The sequence below is a fragment of the Bos indicus x Bos taurus genome, chromosome 29, assembly GCF_003369695.1.
Source record: "Bos indicus x Bos taurus breed Angus x Brahman F1 hybrid chromosome 29, Bos_hybrid_MaternalHap_v2.0, whole genome shotgun sequence".
Lineage (NCBI taxonomy): Eukaryota > Metazoa > Chordata > Mammalia > Artiodactyla > Bovidae > Bos > Bos indicus x Bos taurus.
Window position 1 is genome coordinate 41,265,308 of NC_040104.1, and position 20,723 is coordinate 41,286,030.

Genomic DNA, 20,723 nt, shown 5'->3' on the forward strand with positions numbered 1-20,723 from the left:
CAGCAGGAGCTTTCAAGAAGAATTAGCAAACCTCTTAAAGCACAGAGAGTATGTGTCCTCAGAAAATATTTGAGTGGCCTCCAGAATCACTAGCCAGGCTAAGTGGAAAAAGTTCTCCCTATACAATTGCAGATTGAAAAATCTGGGAGTGATGCCTGATTTTTCAAATGCTAAAGTCCCAATGAAAAGTAACAAGCCATACAAAAAAAAAAAACAAGAAAAAAGACACATTTAAAGGAATAAATTAAATCTCCAGAAACTAACCCTAATGAGACAAACAGATGTATTAATTACCAAAAAAATAAAAATTGTTACAAGGTTGCTTGATGAATTAAAAGAGAACACGGACATCTAACTGAAATCAGGAAATTATGCAATGAACAAAATGCGAAAATCAATAAAGGAAGGAAACTATGAAGAAGAACCAAACAGAAATTGTAGAACTTAAGAATGCTGTAAATATCTAGATTGAAAAATTCACTAAAGGGACTCAAAAGTAAAGGCAAGAAATCAGAAGAAATAATCAGTGAACTTGAAGACATAACTTTCAAATTTGGCAGGGGGCGGGGGGTGGTATAGCTCAGGGGTAGAGCATTTGACTGCAAAAGTTGTTTGTTTTTTTGTGGGTTTTTGTTTTTGTTTTTGTTTTTTTTGCAGAGGAGAAAAGGAAAAAAATGAACGATGAAAAATGAAGACAGCCTAAAGCACTCTGGGGTCATCATCAAATGGAACCATATATGCATCATGTGAATCCCAGCAGGAGAAGAAAGGAAGAAGAAATAATGGTCAAAATCTTACCAAATCTGAGGAGAGAAGTGGACATACAAAATCAAGATATTCGAGAAACTCCAGTTAGGAAAACTCTAAAGGGATTTGCAATGAGAGATGTTGCTGAAAGAGAAAATCAAGAAGACATGACCAGAGAGCTGGATCAGGGCAAAATGGCTTCTCTTCCACTCTCTGTCCTTAGAATGCTCATTCTGCCTTTGAAAATGGTAGGAACCGTTTTCAAGGACACAGCCTTGAGACAGCAGTATTGTTGAGACCATCCAGATAGCATATATATGACTGAACCCAGTTAAAGCCACTCTGTAAACTTAGAGATTCTGACAGGTGGTGTGGAGATCTCACCTTGCAGCTGCCCAAGATAAGCCCTGTGTGTAAATTCCCTTGCTTAATAAAACTGCCACCCACCAAGATGAAGTTGTCTGCTTCATTCATCAGTCTCTCCTTGTCCTCCTTGTGTGGAGGCCAGTTTGCAAATCTACAGACATTATAATCAAACTGTCAAAAGTCACAGGCAAAGGATCTTAAAAGCAGCCAGGGAAAAGCAACTTGTTATGTACAAAGGAGCTACTAGTAGATTATAAGCAGATTTCTCAGTGAAAACTCTGTAGGCTGGAAAGGAGTAAGATGATATATTTAAAGTACTGAAAGAAAAAAATGCCAACCAGTAATACCATAACTTGGGGAACTGTTCTTCAAAAAACAAAGGAGAAATAATTTCCTACAAAAACCAAAGTTGAGGACGTTCCTTATCACTAGACCTGCCCTACAAAATGCTGAAGGGAATCCTTCCAGTTCAAGCAAAAAGACTATAAGCAACAACACAAAACCATCCAAAAGTATAAAACTCCCTGGTAAAGGTAAGTATTCTGTAGTGTGATAATGTATACGTGTAAATCACTTTACAATCTAATATAGAATTTAAGATACAAAAGCATAAAAATTGTTGTAAATTTGTTACTGGTATGCAATATAAAAGAAGTAACTATCGTCAATAACATATATAAGCATACCTCATTTTATTGCTTTATTGTGCTTTGTAGATACTTTGTTTTGTACAAATTGACGATTTGTAGCAACCCAGTCAGACACCATTTTTCCAACAGTATTTACTCTCTTCATGTCTTTCTGTCACAGTTTACTAATTCTTGTAATATTTCAAACCCATCACATGAAAAAGATAATTCACTGAAGACTCAGATGATAGCATTTTTCAGCAATAAGGTATTTTAAGACATGTACATTGTTTTTAAAGACATAATACTATCGCACACTTAACAGACTATATACAGTGTAAATGTAACTTTAATATGCACTGGTAAACCAAACAATTTGTATGATTTGCTATACTGTGATATTTGCTTTATTAAGGTGGTCTGGAACCAAAGTCACAATCTCCAAGGTGTGCCTGTAATGAGAAAGGAAGAGATATAAAGGAAGACAGATTTTATAGGAAACTGAAGTCAGTATCAGTTTAAAATAGATTGTTATAATTTTAAGATGTTTCAAGTCATTGGAATGGTAATCACAAAGAAAATACCTATATAATTTACAGAAGGGAAAATGAGAAAAGAATCAAAATATAAAAACATTCTCAAGACAGATAACATGTTAAACTACAAAACAGGCTTTTACACAATTAAGAAGACTGAAATTATACAAAGTATCTCCTCTGGCTACAATGAAATGAAACTAGAAATAAATAGTAGAAGAAAAACAGGAAAACCACAAATACATGGAAATTAAACACTGTACTCTTTTTTCAAGTTTATTATTCAATATATATATGTACATTACCCAAACATATTCTGTCAATACATATTCAGTTCAGTTCAGTTCATTTCACTCTTTGCGTGTCCGTCTCTTTCCGATCCCATGAACCGCAGCACGCCAGGCCTCCCTGTCCATCACCAACTCCCGGAGTTCACCCAGACTCATGTCCATCGAGTCGGTGATGCCATCCAGCCATCTCATCCTCTGTCGTCCCCTTCTCCTCCTGCCCCCAATCCCTCCCAGCATCAGGGTCTTTTCCAATGAGTTAGCTCTTCGCATGAGGTGGCCAAAGTATTGGAGTTTCAGCTTCAGCATCAGTCATTCCAATGAATACCCAGGACTGGTCTCTTTTAGGATGGACTGGTTGGATCTCCTTGCAGTCCCAGGGACTCATAAGAGTCTTCTCCAACACCACAGTTCAAAAGCATCAATTCTCCAGTACTCAGCTTTCTTCACAGTCCAACTCTCACATCCATACATGACCACTGGAAAAACCATAGCCTTGACTAGAAGGACCTTTGTTGACAAAGTAATGTCTCTGCTTTTTAATATGCCATCTAGGTTGGTCATAACTTTCCTTCCAAGGAGTAAGTGTCTTTTAATTTCATGGCTACAATCACCATCTGCAGTGATTTTGGAGCACAAAAAATAAAGTCTGACACTGTTTTCAATATATATTACACTAAAATTAAAGTCTGTTTCATCAATAAGTATAACTAAAATCCCTCAAATTTCAATCCAAATATATTCACTTTGTTTAGTATAAACCAAATCCTTTGTACTGTACTTGAACCAATTCATGTCACTGTTGGTAGAAGTGAAGCACCACACACCCTCCTGCATGTCCTTGCTGCGTATATCCAACTGCAAGACTTACCTCTCCTCTGACGCTCCACCCTTTCTATGGCGAGTTACACAGAAGTCACATTCATCACAGCTGACAAAAACAGTCTTTATTTTTTTCCCCTCTTTGAACACAGAAACTCCTATGTATTTATATTTTAGGGTAAAAGACAAAGTTTTAATCATTTATTTACACTTTGGTTTCTCTTTTCATAACAACAAAATTTACAGTATCATTATTATCATACTAAGTAAAGTCAGAAACAGAAAGACAAATATCATATGATATCACTTCCATGTGGAATCCAAAACAATGATACAAATGAACCTATTTACAAAACAGAAATAGACTCACAGACAAAAAACAAACCTATGGTTACCAAAAAGGGAAGAAGGGGAGGAATACATTAGGAATTTGGGATTCACAGATACACACTACTATATATAAGACAATGAAGAGCTATGGCAGAGCACAAGAAGTCATAGTCAATATCTTGTAATAAACCATCGTAGAAAAGTATTTGGAAAAAAAAAGTATTTGAAAAAAAGCATGTATGTATTTATTATATATGTATAACTGAATCACTTCACTGTACCTGAAACATTGTAAACTATATGCAGCTAAAAAAGTTTTTAAAAAAGACATAATTGACATACAACATCATATTAGTTTCAGGTACACAACATAATGATTTAATACATGTATATATTTCCAAATGATTACCACAATAAGTCTAGGTAATCTCCATCACCACATACATGTATAATTTTTTTTCTAGGAATGGGAACTTTTAAGATTTACTTTCTTACCAACATCACTTCCAGGTATACAGCTCAATAGACTTCAGAGCAAGATGCTGAAGAGATATTTACACACCAATATCCATCACAACATTATTCACAACAACCAAGTGAAGCAACCCAAACATCCATCAAAAGAAGAATGGATAAAGAAATTGTGGTGTAGTGACTTCCCTGGTGGCCCAGTACTCTGTGCTCCCAATGTAGGGGATCCAGGGGCGATCTCTGTACAGGGGCATATTGTTGTCATTCAGTCACTAAGTCATGTCCAACTCTTTGCAACCTCATGGATTGCAGCAAGCCAGGCTTCCCTGTCCTTCACTGTTTCCCAGAGTTTGCTCAAATTCACGTCCATTGAGTCAGTGATGCTATGATCCCACATAACTAAGCCCATAAGTAGCAACAAGGGAAGCCCACACACCACAACAAAGAACCTACATGTAGCAACGAAGACTCAACACAGTCAAAATAAATAATTTTTAAAAGATATTGTGATATATGCATACACACACACACATATATGCATAAACTATAATACTGAAAGTGAAGTTAAAGTGTTAGTCGCTCGGTTGTGTTGACTCTTTGTGATCTCATGGAATGTAGCCTGCCAGGCTCCTCTGTCCATGGGATTTCCCAGGAAAGAATACTGGAGTGGGTTTTCATTTCCTTCTCCAGGGGATCTTCCCAACCCAGGGATCGAACCTAGGCCTTTCACATTGCAGGCAGATTCTTTACTGTCTGAGCCACCAGGGAAGCCCCAAACTGTAATATTATTCACTCTTAAAAAATGATGGAAATCCTGTCACATGCTATAAAATGGATAAAACTCAGGGACACTGTCCTAAATAAAATACATCAGTCACAAAATGACAAATAATGTATGATTCCACTCACATAAAGTATATAAAGTAGTCAAACTCATAGAAACAGAAAGCAGAAAGGTAGTTACCAAGGGCTGAGGGGAGTGAAGAGGAGTAATTAGCATCTAGTGGGTACAGAGTTTCAGGGTTGCAAAATGAAAAAGTTCTAGAGATATATTGCTTAACAATGTGAACGTACCTAACGCTACTAAACTATACACTTTAAGGTGGAAAACATGGTAAATTTAGTGATATGGTTTTTTACCACAATTTTTAAAACTAGAGCCAAATACTATTTAGACTTGCAAAATGTGAAAGATTTCACCACCAAAAGATTTGCTTTCTAAAATAATACTTTGGATAGAATGATACCAGATGTAAATAAATCTATTAAAAAAAGAAAAAGAAAAACACTAGAGATTGAAAATATGTGGATAAATATAAATTTTCTTAGTTTTAAATTTATTTCACAGACAAATCACTACTGACATCAAAAAATGGTTATGTGGTGTGTAGTTTATAACATGTATGGAAGCAAATGTATGAAAACAATAATACAAAGACTGAGAAGAAATGAAAGTATACCATGGTAACATTCTCACTTGTAAAGTGGTAAAATATCACTTGAAGATCAGTTCAATTCAGTCGCTCAGTCATGTCCAACTCTTAGCAACCCCATGGACTACAGCGCGCCAGGCCTCCCTGTCCATCACCAACTCCCAGAGTTCACTCAAACTCTTATCCGTCAAGTCAGTGATGCCATCCAACCATCTCAGTCTCTGTCGTCCCCTTCTCTTCCCGCCTTCAGTCTTACCCAGCATCAGGGGCCTTTCAAATGAGTCAGTTCTTCGCATCAGGTAGCCAAAGTATTGGTGTTTCAGCTTCAGCATCAGTCCTTCCAATGAATATTCAGGACTGATTTCCTTTAGGATGGACTGGTTGGATCTCCTTCCTGTCCAAGGGACTCTCAAGAGTCTTCTCCAGCACCACAGTTCAAAAGCATCAATTCTTTGGCGCTCAGCTTTCTCTATAGTCCAACTCTCAAATCCATGCATGACTACTGGAAAAACCATAGCTTTGACTAGATGGACCTTTGTCAGCAAAGTAATGTCTTTGCTTGTTAATATTTTAATATGCTGTCTAGGTTGGTCATAGCTTTTCTTCCAAAGAGCAAGTGTCTTTTAATTTCATGGCTGCAGTCACCATCTGCAGTGATTTTGGAGCCCCAAAAAATAAAGTCTGGCACTGTTTCCATTGTTTCCCTGTCTATTTGCCATGAAGTGATGGAACCTGATGCCATGATCTTCATTTCTTGAATGTTGAGTTTTAAGTCAACTTTTTCACTCTCCTCTTTCACTTTCATCAAGAGGCTCTTCAGCAAGTTCCTCTTCACTTTCTTCCATAAAGGTGGTGTTATCTGCATATGTGAGGTTATTCATATTTCTCCTGGCAATCTTGATTCCAGCTTGTGCTTCATCCAGCCCAGCATTTCACATGATGTACTCTGCATAGAAGTTAAATAAGCAGGGTGACAATATACAGCCTTGATGTACTCCTTTCCCAATTTGGAACCAGCCTGTTGTTCCATGTCTGTTCTAACTGTTGCTTTTTGATGTGCATACAGATTTCTCAAGAGGCAGATAAGATGGACTGTGACAAGTTAAATATATTGTTGTGAGTTGATTTGTGATCCCCACCCAAATACATTTTCAAGTTCTAATCCCCAGTACCTGTGAATGTATCCTTATTTGGAATTAGCATCTTTGAAGATTTAAGTTAAAATGAGGTATATTGGATTAGGGTGAACACTTAACCAATGGTGTCCTTATACGATAAGAGAAATTTGGGTACACAGACATACACAGAGGGAAAGGCCATAGTAAGTCACAAAGACACAAGGAGAACCACCATATGAAAATAAAAGCAGAGATTGTGGCGATACTTCTACAGGTGAAGAGACACTAAGCATTGCTAGAGACCACCAGAAGGAAGGGAGCATAGAACAGACTGTCCTTCAGCACTTCCAGAAGGAACTAACCTAGCCAATACACTGATTTCAGACTTCTAGCCTCCAAAATAGTGAGTGAATACATTTGTTATTTTAAGCCACAAAGCCTGTGGTACTTTTCTGGTAGCCTGTCTAAACTAATAGAGAGGTAGACAGTATATGCTAAAGCAACTGCTACCATTTTCTAAAAGAATTATACCTAATAGGCCAACGAAGAAATAAAATAGAATTTTAAAATATTCAGTTCAAAAAATAAAGGCAGAAGAAAAGGAAGGGGAATGTAGAACATATGAAACAAATAGAAAACAAATATTAACAGCAAGATGATAGATTTAAGACCCAAGAATATAAAAATCATTTTAAATATAAATGGCTTAGACACCTTCTTCATTAAAAGTAAGAAATTGTCGATTTCAATTTTTAAAAAACAATATCCAATTATATACTATCTACAAGAAGCCTACATTAAGCATAAAAACACAAATAGATTAAAAGTGAAACAATGGGAAAAGCTATGTCATGTTCAGTTCAGTTCATATCAGTTGCTCAGTCGTGTCCGACTCTTTGCGACCCCATGAACTGCAGCACGCCGGGCCTCCCTGTCCATCACCAACTCCCGGAGTTCACCCAGACTCATGTCCATCGAGTCGGTGATGCCATCCAGCCATCTCATCCTCTGTCGTCCCCTTCTCCTCCTGCCCCCAATCCCTCCCAGCATCAGGGTCTTTTCCAATGAGTTAGCTCTTCGCATGAGGTGGCCAAAGTATTGGAGTTTCAGCTTCAGCATCAGTCCTTCCAATGAACACCCAGGACTGGTCTCCTTTAGGATGGACTGGTTGGATCTCCTTGCAGTCCAAGGGACTCTCAAGAGTCTTCTCCAACACCACAGTTCAAAAGCATCAATTCTTTGGCACTCAGCTTTCCTCACAGTCCAACTCTCACATCCACACATGACCACTGGAAAAACCATGGCCTTGACTAGACACTAATCAAAAGAAACTTCTTGGAGGGACCTACCTGGGAGTCCAGTGGTTAGATTCCATGCTTCCAGCACAGGGGGCACAGGGTTCAATTCCTGGTCGTGGAACTAAGAACCTGCATGCCACGTGGTGTGAACAAAAAAACAAGAAACAAAAGCTATTGGAGTGGCTATGTTAATGTTAAATTAAAGTGCAAAGCAAAGCATATTACCAATTATTAAGAAGGTTATTTCATAATGATACAGAGATAAATGTTTATTCATATAATAATGAAGCTTCAAAATACATAAAGCAAGAGCTGATAGAAATGAAAGGAGAAACAGAACAATTCCCATACTAGAGATTTCAATAACCTTCTCTCAATCATTGATAGAACAAGTTGGTTGAAATTCAGAAAGAATAAAGAATTCTTCACTATCAATCAACTTATGGTATTGATGTTTTTGAAAATTTGGCACAGCAGCTGCATATACATTCTTTTTAATCACATATGAAACATTTACACAGATGGACCAGAATCTGGGCTATAAATACCAATAAATTTAAAAGGATCAAGTCATACAAAGTATATTCTCTGACCACAGTGGAATAGAATTAGAAATCAATAACAGAAAGGTATTCAAAAAATTGAACTATTAGGAAAGTAACACACTTCCAAGAAACTCACAGGACAAAGAAAATAGAAGAGAGAATTTAGAAATATTTGAAACTAAACTAAAAGAGTGAACAGTGTTTCAAAATCTGTTGTTGTTTAGTCACTAAGCTGTCTCCAACTCTTTTGGGGCCCCATGGACTGTAACCTGCCAGGCTCCTCTGTCCACAGGATTTCCCAGGCAAGAATACTGGAGTGAGTTCCCATTTCCTTCTCCAAGGGATCTTCCCAATCCTAGGATCAAACCAGTGTCTCCTGCATTAGCAGGCAGATTCTTTACCACTGAGCCACCAGGGAATTAAAGCAGTACTTGGAGGGAAATTCATAGCATTAAACTCACATATGGAGTAGAAAAAGATTTCACACCAATGATCTTAGCTTCCTCCTTAAGAAATTACAAAAAGAGGACCAACTTAAATCTCAGGCAGGAATAAGAAAGGAAAAAAGATAGAACAGAGCAGAATACAATCAAATTGAAAACAGAAAAAAGCAAAACAAACAAATCAATTAAATATGAAACTAGTTGAGAAGATTAAAAAAATTACACACCACTAGCCCAACTATCAGACATAAAAAAGAGAAGACACAATGACCAATAATAAGAAAGAAATGTGGCCTCACTACAGATTTTAGAGAAAAATAAAACTATGAACAATTTAAGACAATAAATCTGATGATTTTGACATTTCATCCTGTCTTGAAAGAACAGTTTTTTATAAAATCTCAATGAAAAAAAATTGCTTTTATTAATCTAGAATGGCTTGCTTCAGATATTGTACAGCACTCACACTTATTAACTTCAAATTAGCTTAAAACCATTGAAAATTACATTGGAATAAGAGTATAGAGTGTTAGGGGGAAAACGCACTCGCATGCACACACACACGTACACACACACACACACAATCTGGTTTTCCCAAACTTTCTCACTTACCTCGTAAACTTTCCAGCTGGGATGCACACCCACTTTTCACCTCCATATATGAGGGCCTGTTTTTATTTTCTGGTTCACTGACAAGCTACAGTTTGACAGTAGATAAAGCCCTCTCCAGATGTTCAAACTGGTTTACAGAAAAGGCAGAGGAACCAGAGATCAAATTGCCAACATCCACTGGATCATCAAAAAAGCAAGAGAGTTCCAGAAAAACATCTATTTCTGCTTTATTGACTATGCCAAAGCCTTTGACTGTGTGGATCACAATAAACTGTGGAAAATTCTGAAAGAGATGGGAATACCAGAGCACCTGACCTGCCTCTTGAGAAACCTATATGCAGATCAGGAAGCAACAGTTAGAACTGGACGTGGAACAACAGACTGGTTCCAAATAGGAAAAGGAGTACATCAAGGCTGTATATTGCCACCCTGCTTACAATAAGAGTACATCATGAGAAACACTGGCCTGGAAGAAGCACAAGCTGGAATCAAGATTGCTGGGAGAAATATCAATAACCTCAGATATGCAGATGACACCATCCTTATGGCAGAAAGTGAAGAGGAGCTTGCTGAAGAGCCTCTTGATGAAAGTGAAAGAGGAGTGAAAAAGTTGGCTTAAAGCTCAACATTCAGAAAACGAAGATCATGGCATCCAGTCCCATCACTTCATGGGAAATAGACGGGGAAACAGTGGAAACAGTGCCAGACTTTATTTTTGGGGGCTCCAAAATCACTGCAGATGGTGATTGCAGCCATGAAATTAAAAGACGCTTACTCCTTGGAAGGAAAGTTATGACCAACCTAGATAGCATATTGAAAAGCAGAGACATTACTTTGCCAACAAAGGTCCATCTAGTCAAGGCTATGGTTTTTCCAGTGGTCATGTATGGATGTGAGAGTTGGACTGTGAAGAAAGCTGGGCGCCAAAGAATTGATGCTTTTGAACTGTAGTGTTGGAGAAGACTCTTGAGTCCCTTGGACTGCAAGGAGATCCAACCAGTCCATTCTAAAGGAGACCAGGGTGTTCTTTGGAAGGACTGATGCTAAAGCTGAAACTTCCAGTACTTTGGCCACCTCATGCGAAGAGTTGACTCATTGGAAAAGACTCTGATGCTGGGAGGGATTGGAGGCAGGAGGAGAAGGGGACGACAGATGGCTGGATGGCATTACCGACTCGATGGACATGAGTTTGGGTGAACTCCGGGAGTTGGTGATGGACAGGGAGGCCTGGCGTGCTGCGATTCATGGGGTCGCAAAGAGTCGACACGACTGAGCGACTGAACTGAACTGAACTGAAAGCCCTCACAGCGAACGGGGTGAGGAGAGGTCTTCTGCTCAGGTCTCCTATTAAGTCCGCCCCCCTCCTTTATCTTGTATACCACTTTCTCCTTAGATAAAGCTCAATTATTTTCCCAACAATTTCGGCAAGAGCTTTAACAGGATCCTCACAGGTTTACAAAATAACCAATGAGGCTGTTTCCCCTCCTGCTTTTTAACAGAGGAAAGAGCCCTGCTCCTGCTTGGTATGTGAGGAAAGAGGATGCGAGGAGACAGGAAACAGAGGCCTTCAGAGGTTTGGTTCAAGACTTTCGTCCTCAATTGTCCTGACTGATGGAGCCACAAGACTCCTTTGCTCTCTAGTTTTTCTTTTGCCTCATTCACCTAATCCTCCTCTCATAAGCAATACAGAGAAAACAAGATCCTGCTGCTCTTCAGGCGCTTAGATTATGGTGGCATGATCAGCCAAACCGCCATAGGAGCTCAAGATCCAATGGAAAACGTAAAATCGATGGAGCAAAGAAATCTCAGGTAATTTTAGACTTCGTTTTAACCCACGACCTATCTCGTATGCTGAGGGCTGTGCAATTTCATATATATATATGTATATATATATATATGTATATATATATATATATATATAGCCCTCATGTCAGTACACGACATGTAAACTATTGGCCAGGAAATTTTAAGGAACGTACCCAAGGTAAAAGTTTCAACTAATGGGGCGGATTTCAGGTCACTCAGTTTTCACATTGAAATCTCACAATTTCCAGTCCGTATCCTGAGAAGTGCAGACAGGTTGTAACCGGTACCCTCCGCGTTACCCAAACCGCCGGCCTCTGAGGCGGAGCACCGCCCACTTGCGGGAAGGCCGAGCGCAGCCTCGACCCCGGAAACCCAATCCGCCGCCGGCTCCGACACGGCGCCCGCCTCGGGCCGGTCACGTGGCGCCCAAAATGGCCGCGCCCGGGCGACTCGAGTGGAGCGTGGCGTGAGCCCTCGCGGGGCCGGAGGAGACCCGCGGAGGCCGCGGCTGCACCGAGGAGCGCGTAAGGTACCGGCGCTCGGGAAGAGGGGCGCCGGCGGGGACTGAGAGATGCGCAGCGGATGACGCTCTGTTCTGCCGCAGCGTGGTAATGAGATCCCAGGACTGAGTCACAACGAGAGGAGGGGAGTCGGTTCCATCGGTCCGACCATCCCTATACTTTCCACCCTAGAAGAAAAGATCTATTTAAATTAAGCCTCTGGCGGCAGGGCCGGGGGAGGGGAAGAGGTTGGAAACCCGTGCTTGAACTTAATCCCAGGTTTACTGCCAATTTACCGGGTGACCTTGGCCTAATTTAATTTTCATCGGCCCCACTTTCCTCATTGGCTGTCTCGGGAGCTATCTTAGAAAACTAATGCAAAAGGCTTTCGAAATGTTTGTAATATTTAAACGTGGCACTCATTGTCTTAGGTGTGGATATATTATTAATAACCAGGATACATACAGTGACCTATTGTGGACCAAATTAAGGGTGACTTTTAATAGCCACACTTTAGAAATGGCTAGCTCACAGCAGGAACCTCAGCAGTATGCAGAGCATAGATCAGAAAACTAGTGATAGCCTTAGGCGGGACTTTTTGGGGGAACATTTCAGACATACCCACTGTAGACCTTGTATATACTGAATTTGATTGTTTTTATATCTCTTTCCACCACCCCGCCAACATAAAATTATTCAGCGTTCCTGTAGATCAGAGATCATGTTACTGTAACCAAGGCCCTCAAAAAGTTTGAGTCCAGGAAATCTAGACATTAATTTCCAACCCTGCACTGTACTTAGGATAAATTCAACTTTGTTTAGTTGCTACATTGTGTAGCCTGCCAGGCTCCTCTGTTCATGGGATTCCCAGGCAAGAATATTGGAGTGGGTTGCCACTTCCTCCTCCAGGGGATCTTCTCCACCTAGGGATCAAACCCACATCTCCTGCCTTAGCAGGTGGGTTCTTTACCACTGAGCCATCAGCGAAGCCCTAACTTGAAGGCTATGAAATTCAGTGCACTCAACATTTCCCAAGGCATCTAATGGCTACCCAGTAATATTTGTTAGTGTTATAAATTAATCTTCTAGCAAATGAATAGTGAACCAAGAAAACTACTTAATGATATAGTACATTCTTTCTGAACTTTTGCTTTTCTTAACTCTGCTGCCCTGAAATATGAGCTAAATCTAATGAACTAAATCTTCAAGCTAAAATTTATCATTCACCCATTCCCTTACTCCCTTACTCACTTCAACTAGTGCCTAAGTCAACAAACTACCTGCCTGTGGACCAGAGGAAGGTTATCATTTGTTTCTTTGCAGCCAGCCAGAATGAGTTTTATATTTTTAAATTTTTTAAATTGTTTCATTTTTCTAAGTATGCAACAAAGACCATTATGTGACCCACAAAGCCTAAAATATACTATCTGGCCCTTTAGAGAAGTTTGCTGACCTCTGCTTTAGGGTATAGGTGAAATTGCTAGTGTCTTCTACCTACTAAATAACAAATTCTTTTCCAAAGTGGTTGTAATGAAAGTCGCTCAGTCATGTCCAACTCTTTGCAACCCCATGGACTGTAGCATACCAGGCTCCTCTGTCCATGGAATTCTCCAGGCCAGAATACTGGAGTAGGTAGCCTTTCCTTTCTCCACAGGATCTACCCAACTCAGGTGTCCCGCATTACAGGTGGATTCTTCACCAGCTAAGCCACAAGGGAAGCCCCAGGGAAGCCCGGTTGTACCCAGATTGGATAGTTTATGCTTCTGGCAGCATATGAGTTTCCGTTACCCCACATTCTTAGCAGTAATTGAAATTTAATTTCTATTTCCCTGATTATAGTGGTTAAGCATATTTTCCTATTTATTGGCTGTTTGGCTTTCCTCTTTGTTACAACTTCAAATTCAGGATTCCCTGGTGGCTCAGCGGTAAAGAATCCACCTGGGAGGCAGGAGCCATGGGAGACACAGGGTCAACCCCTGGGTAGGGAACATCCATGGGAGGAGGAAATAGCAACCCACTCCAGTATTCTTGCCTGGAGAATCCCTTGGACAGAAGAGCCTGGCACGCTACAGGCCTTAGGGTTGCAAAGAGAAGTGCCTGTTAACATCTTTTGTCAATTTTTCTATTGAGTTGGTTGCCTTTTTCTTACAGATTTCTAGTACTTTGCATATTCTGAGTACCAACAACGACTCCTTTGTCAGTTATATTGCAAACATTTTCTCTACCACTGGCTTATCTTTATGGTATCTATGAATGAGTTCATTTTAACTGGTTAATACTAGTTTAAAATTATGTATTTTATGGTTAGTGCTTCTTGCAGATTTGCAATATTTTTAAGGGTCACAAAAATGTTCTGTGTTTTCTGAAAGTTTCATGTGTTGTCCACGTTCTGGTTTCTGTTTCACATAGAATTGTGGGGGTTTGGAGGCAGAGGTGTTTATGCTAATCAGTTTTATAATCAAATTGATGATTATCAAGCTATGGCCTGATAATTAGCCATAACATCCATTAGCCATAATAAGCTATGGCTGATTTTTTTTAAACTAAATATTTATGGTCTTCAGAAGGCTTTTATAAGCCCTTTTGCTGTTTTTCTATAAATACACATTATTGAAAAATGACATTTTAATTTAAGGCTCAAGATGGAAAATCATGAACCAGATGGTACTATCATCAAGGAGAACTTAACTGATATCATAGCCAGAAAAATTAACCAACTCCCAGAAGCAGAACGGTAAGATCCCTTCTTATACTTAAAAAAAACTTGTTATCAGGTGGATTTTCATCATTGATTCATTTCAATTTAGTTTGACTATAAATAACATACACTATCAGAAAGAAACTGAGATTTTTCTTGCATTGATGAGAAAGGCAGGTCCAGAAAGATTAGCCATTTTACTTGGAGTCAAGGCTTAAATTCGTTTCTTTGGATATCTAATAGTTGTTTTTCCATTTGGCTTAGAGACAAATGTATGTATTTATGGATCTAATTTAAATAACAAAATTTTAGATTTTAAAACTGTGTTCTCAATTCATTACCACTCTTATCAGACTCAATTCATTACTACACTTACCAGTCTGAGAGTGCCATGTAACATACATAGCTAGACAAGAAATTTCAGAGAAATGGGATCATGGCTAAAAGATCATTAAGGCATTATTAATTTATATAGGAAACATGCTGATCTTTGAAGACAACACTGAATGAATTGCAGTCCCTACAAACTGTTCTTAGATCTCCTTCGGAGGCAGCCACTCTAACATTCCATTTAAGCTGAAGCTCAGAGAAGGAATGGCATATGCACAGGCAACAGGACAGCAGTCTCTCATATTTGAGGAACCAGTGTTGCTAAAGTATTAGGGAAGTGGGCATAAGGTTGAAGAAACAGAGTTTTGACAGGGAATGACCCAGCTAACATTTCCAAAGAACATTCCAGTTGTTTTCTGGAAAACAGATTTCAGGTAGGAGAGAAAAGGAAGGAAGACCACCAGTAGGAAAACTGGCATAGTAATCCCAGTGAGTGGTGGTGGCAGTTTGAAGTGAAAAAAAGGATGGATTTGAAATACATTTTGGAAGTATAATCTTACTATCTTGCACAAATTCCAGTCTTGCTGACACCAGCTAAACAAGGGCAGTAATAAGAACTTAAGTGAGATTTTTTTTAAGCTGTATATCCAACTCTCCTCCCCACCACCACACACACACACACTGATACTGTTTTCCAGAGATAAACAGAAAACCTTTTTAAGCAAATAAAAGATACGTACCCATGTTTCCAGGCCAGTAAAGAAGGGAAAGCCACACTGACTGACACAAAGACGGGTAGATGTGACAGCCTTGAAGAGAAGGAAGTAGGATGTGCTATTGGGACTTTCACCAAATTAGAATAAGCAATGGGGAAGTGAGCTAGAACTGCAAAGCAAGCTTTAGTTGAGAAGTAAACTGTTTTCAGTCCCTGGCACCTGAGCAGGGCAGATGGCAGCACCTCCTTATCTTTCCCTTGTTCCCTATTTTTCCTGTTTCTATTTTATGCATCCTAGTTCTGTTTGAATCCTTATTTCTTATATTATCAGTTGTTGCTTAGTCGATAAAGTCATGTCCAACTCTTTCCAATCCCATAGACGGTAGCCCCCCAGGCTCCTCAGTCCATGGGATTTCCCAGGCATGGGTTTGTTATTTGAAAAGTTCTTAAGTGTATTAAGCTTGAATATTAAACACTACACTTTCTAATCTACAAAATAATTTCATGTAACAAATTTCATTGCCACTTGTTATTTCTGATCTTATATTTCATTTTATCATGTATCTAGTTATTTTTTATCTTTCCAAAAAAATCCTGAGTTCACGTTTCTAATTTGTATTAGAAACTTTTTGGAAACAGTGACCAGCTATGGCGCTGCTAGGTAACAATTTTCTATTGAATTATTAACTAAACAACATGACTTTAAGCCACAGGAAATTAAAATCTGGTTGGGAGACCACAGACTGTGCTATTCATATTCCAGTTACACTCCTTGATATATTTAGGGACTTATTTATGTAATTTTTAATATTTAACATTAATATGGAGAAGGCAGTGGCACCCCACTCCAGTACTCTTGCCTGGAAAATCCCATGGATGGAGGAGCCTGGTGGGCTGCCGTCCATGGGGTCGCTAAGAGTCGGACACAACTGAGCAACTTCACTTTCACTTTGCACTTTCATGCACTGGAGAAGGAAATGGCAACCCACTCCAGTGTTCTTGCCTGGAGAATCCCAGGGACTGGGGAGCCTTGTGGACTGCCGTCTATGGGATCGCAGAGTCGGGCACAACTGAAGTGACGCAGCAGCAGCAGCAGCAGCATTAATATATCAACATATTATAATGTATATAATAATTATATATATGGGCAAGTTATTTACCTTAGTATTTGTTCCCATGACTAAAAATGAAAATAATAGGTATTTCACAGTGTTATGATGAAAACAGTATTTTAGAGGAAATGCTTAAGTTTCCCACTCCCTTAGCTCCCACAAAAATACACAGGTCTTTTCCTATTCATGTTTTATTGTTACTGTTCAGTAGTTCTCCAGGCCCTCATCACAGATATTGTCTTAATGTACCCTAAGTTTCTAAACTGCCTCCTTTGTACTGCCATCTGTTTTAGTACACTTCTGTTAGATTTCAAGTGTATGTATCTTTCAATCTTCACTAATAAACTATGAAGACACTGAAGGTAGATAATTTTTGTACCTTCATAGCCAAGTGTGCTGTATGCAGTAAGGTGCTCAGTGACTAAATGCCAAGTACCATTATGATTACAAAGTGACCAGTAAGAGAAGTAATATCGTATACAATGTAGAAAGCTCAATTAGAAATTCCTAGAAAAGCCGTCTTGAGTGTTAACCATAGTAGTGAGGGTATTGTATGGTCAGTCTGGCTAATTAAGAATAATAATTGAGAGACTGAAATGCCTGTTACAGGTGGCAAGGCAGGTGGTAAAAGAGTTAAAACTGTAGTTAAAACTCAGAAGAGTCTGAATTGGAGTATTTCAATATTCAGCAGTTTTAGGGTTATTTTTTCCCCGGAAACTAAAGAATGGATAGAATGTGCACTTTAAAACTTATACATACCATGCTTCAAAACCAGTTTTACCATTTACTATCCCAAAGCATCATTTTTATTTCAATGAGTTCTTGTGATGTGCCTAGCATAGAGGATCCCTTAAATGTTAGTACTGTTCCAGCCCCCTAACCCTGACTCTAATGCTTCAAGGAAGATTAATAGGGAACATCAATTCCACCTTATTGAATGCCTTCTGTGTGTCAGGTGCTGTTGAAACCAAGATACTTGTATCTTTGTAGCCAGTCTTCAAGTTGTTTACAGGCTAGTTGGAAAGGCTGACATGTAAATCTATGATAAGACAGTACCGCTTTATAATGTGTTGTGCTACAGAAGTTAAGTACTGGGCGTTGTAGGAGCCTAGAGAGGCATCTAAGTCAGACTCTTCAGAAGTTCTTCCCTGCTATACAGGGGTCACAGGGCAGGGGGAATTTCCATACCAATACCCTTTACAAAATCACAAAACAAATTGTACCACTGCATCCTTAATGTGTTGGCCAAATTCAGAACCTTTTGGAATAAAAATCTCTATGTAAGACAGTGATTTTAGATTTGTTTTACAGAGCTCTAAGATATAAATATGATCCTAAAATCCTGATTAAGTTCTGTAACACATGCCAGAATTGTTCTTGGAGAGCGTACATACATGATAGAGCAAAAAGTTACTGTTTTTTCTCACCCATTCAGGAATCTGCTTGAAAATGGATCAACATATGTTGGACTTAATGCTGCTCTCTGTGGCCTAATAGCAAATAGTCTTTTTCGACGCATCTTACATGTGACACAGGCTCGTATAGCTGCTGGCTTACCAATGGCAGTGATCCCATTTTTGACAGCAAATGTATCTTACAAAGGTTTTGTAAGTTTACCTTTGAATACAGGTAAGTTCTATTTCACTATCACCAGTAAGTTCACTTTGGTATAGTTTGTACCTTATGTCAATCCTTAAAGTAGCTATATGATTTAAGGTAGTCACGGCGTACGTCTGTCAGACTTGGATGGATAAGACTGAACCTTGCTAGCCTCTATAACGCAGCAATTAATTCATATTAGCATGGTCTACCAAACAAGTAAAATAGATATACACAGTAATGCTAAATACTTTCCTTTATCTAACTTATCTTTCCCACAGTGCTTAGTAAGAAATACTTGGAAACTTTTTTAAAAATGTTGACTGCCTTAACATTATAGGAGTTTCTTAAAGGGAAAAAAAATTTTGTGGGAACAAGACTTTATGTAGTAAATCAAAGAGCACCAAATGTGTGTATGTACAGTAGTTATCAAATACATGGAGACTTGATTTCCTTTGGACAGTTCACAATATTTGCTGAGTACTCCAAGTACAACTAAATCATGAAAGGATTTATGATTTCAAAAAAAAAATTATCACAGGTGGTAGTAGGGAAGGAGGCAGTCCATTTAAATTCTCTTAAGTGGTACTTCAAATTTGTTTACATTGGATGAGTATTTTGTTTGAATCCCTAAGATCACTGTGGAAAGAATTTTGATATGCAGGGAAACAATGAAGTGAACAGAATGAGTGAAAACATAAGTTAACTTTCTAGCACCATGTACTAATTTGAAAATGAATAATTTTATGAAAATAAAACCAGACTATATAATGTAAAAATTTAAGATGAATTAAATTGTTAAAACAGATTTCCCATGGGTTTAAAAGTTTCTTAAAGACAAAAATACTAGCCCGGGTTTGCTAATACAAATGAAGAAAACCAGAGGCAGTGCAAACTATTACATTCAAATAGAAAACAAATTAGGGAATTTTCCCTAAAATGGTTTTATCAGTTACTTTTTTTAACTACCCATTTATCAGTTACTTTTTTTAATTACCCATATGTATACCTTTTAACATGCCTTGAGAAATGCATTTACTGTATTTCTGCTTGAAATTGCCTATCTTTGATACATATAAGGGGACCTTGAGTTCTTTACATGTTTGCTTGAATATCCATCTGCGGAACTAATTTGTTTCCTAGGTGATCTGCAGTGTGAAACCTGCACCGTAACACGAGGTGGACTGGTTGGTCTTGTTTTCGGTGGCCTGTACCCTGTTTTCTTGGCTATCCCTGTGAATGGTGGCCTAGCAGCTAGGTAGGATTATTTTCCATAATTACTGAAAAACTTAAGTACACTCTATTTTTTAAGGAATGTTACCTGTTTGATTTGAAAGCATTAATGAGACTTGTTTTTTCCAAGTAATCAAAGAATATTTTTCAAGAATTTGAAAACACTTCTGGAAATTTATTTCACTAACCTCTTGGGTGTGAGGTTCAGGTTTAAAACATAAAGCTGCAAACAGTACTACTGTGACTAGTGTGAAAGCTACATTATATGCATAATGTTCTTAAGAGTTTGTGTACTTCTTCTAAAAGAAAATTCCATCAGAAAATGTGTAGCTATAAGCCAAAATAACTCAGTTATCCTCTGATGAACTCTTCCAGAGGTGAAATGGGAAAAAATAAAAAAAGGACAAAAGAAAACAAAAGGCCAGTTTTTAGGACTAACAGACATTGAAGAGAATGCTATTACCTTAATCTTTACCCTAAGCTAGTTTTAAGACTTCTGGAGTTAATATATGTTGTACATAAATATATCACTTAATACAACTATCTTTTCTAGTGAACTGTCTCAATGTTTTCTTACAGGTATAATTCAGCCCTGCTACCAGAGAAAGGAAACATCTTAAATTACTGGATTAGGATTTCTAAGCCTGTCTTTAGAAAGATGTTATTTCCCATTTTGCTCCAGACTGGGTTTGCTGCATACCTCGGGTCTAGACAATATAAACTACTTATAAAGGCTCTTCAGTTACCAGAACCTGGCCTAGAAATTGAGTGATTGTTAAGCAAATCTGTACACAAAAATAAAACTATAAAAATAACCTACATCTGATTATGAATAAACAGAGACTTGTACATAAGGTACAATTCTGGGATCTACAGTAGTCAACACTGTCCACTTAGGTAAGAACCTAACTTCCTCATTTTCCCAGTACTTTCTCCCACATTCACTTGCTCTACTCCTTTATATTAAGTACTTTGGTTTGTAACACAGGAAAAAACTATACAGTAGTTTTCATTAAAAACCTCATAAAGAATCCAAACAGGAATGAAAATGGGGGATGGGGGTGGAGAGGTATGAACATACTACAGAAATAGT

General features: G+C 38.5%; 1 protein-coding gene and 1 long non-coding RNA gene across 4 annotated transcripts; one reads left to right on the forward strand and one right to left on the reverse strand.

The window, feature by feature from the left end:
• Positions 1 to 1,814: 1,814 nt before the first annotated feature.
• Positions 1,815 to 12,047, reverse strand: LOC113885934. Of its 2 annotated transcripts, none has more exons than XR_003509346.1 (4): positions 11,617 to 12,047; positions 9,638 to 9,764; positions 8,089 to 8,166; positions 1,815 to 2,194 (listed from the first exon to the last, which is right to left on the reverse strand). It is a non-coding gene; the product is annotated as an uncharacterized LOC113885934 (long non-coding RNA). The 2 variants fall into 2 exon arrangements; XR_003509347.1 differs by lacking the exon at positions 1,815 to 2,194 and adding an exon at positions 6,525 to 6,567 and having other exon boundaries at positions 11,617 to 11,738.
• Positions 11,827 to 20,451, forward strand: TMEM126A (transmembrane protein 126A). 2 transcript variants are annotated; one of them, XM_027531783.1, is made up of 5 exons: positions 11,827 to 11,972; positions 14,579 to 14,677; positions 18,234 to 18,427; positions 19,541 to 19,655; positions 20,210 to 20,449. In XM_027531783.1, the coding sequence occupies exons 2-5, from the start codon at positions 14,586 to 14,588 to the stop codon at positions 20,400 to 20,402; spliced, it is 594 nt and encodes a 197-aa protein (XP_027387584.1). In that variant the 5' UTR covers positions 11,827 to 11,972; positions 14,579 to 14,585; the 3' UTR covers positions 20,403 to 20,449. The 2 variants fall into 2 exon arrangements, with proteins under 2 accessions (XP_027387584.1, XP_027387583.1); XM_027531782.1 differs by having other exon boundaries at positions 11,905 to 12,051; positions 20,210 to 20,451.
• The last annotated feature ends 272 nt before the right edge of the window (positions 20,452 to 20,723 follow it).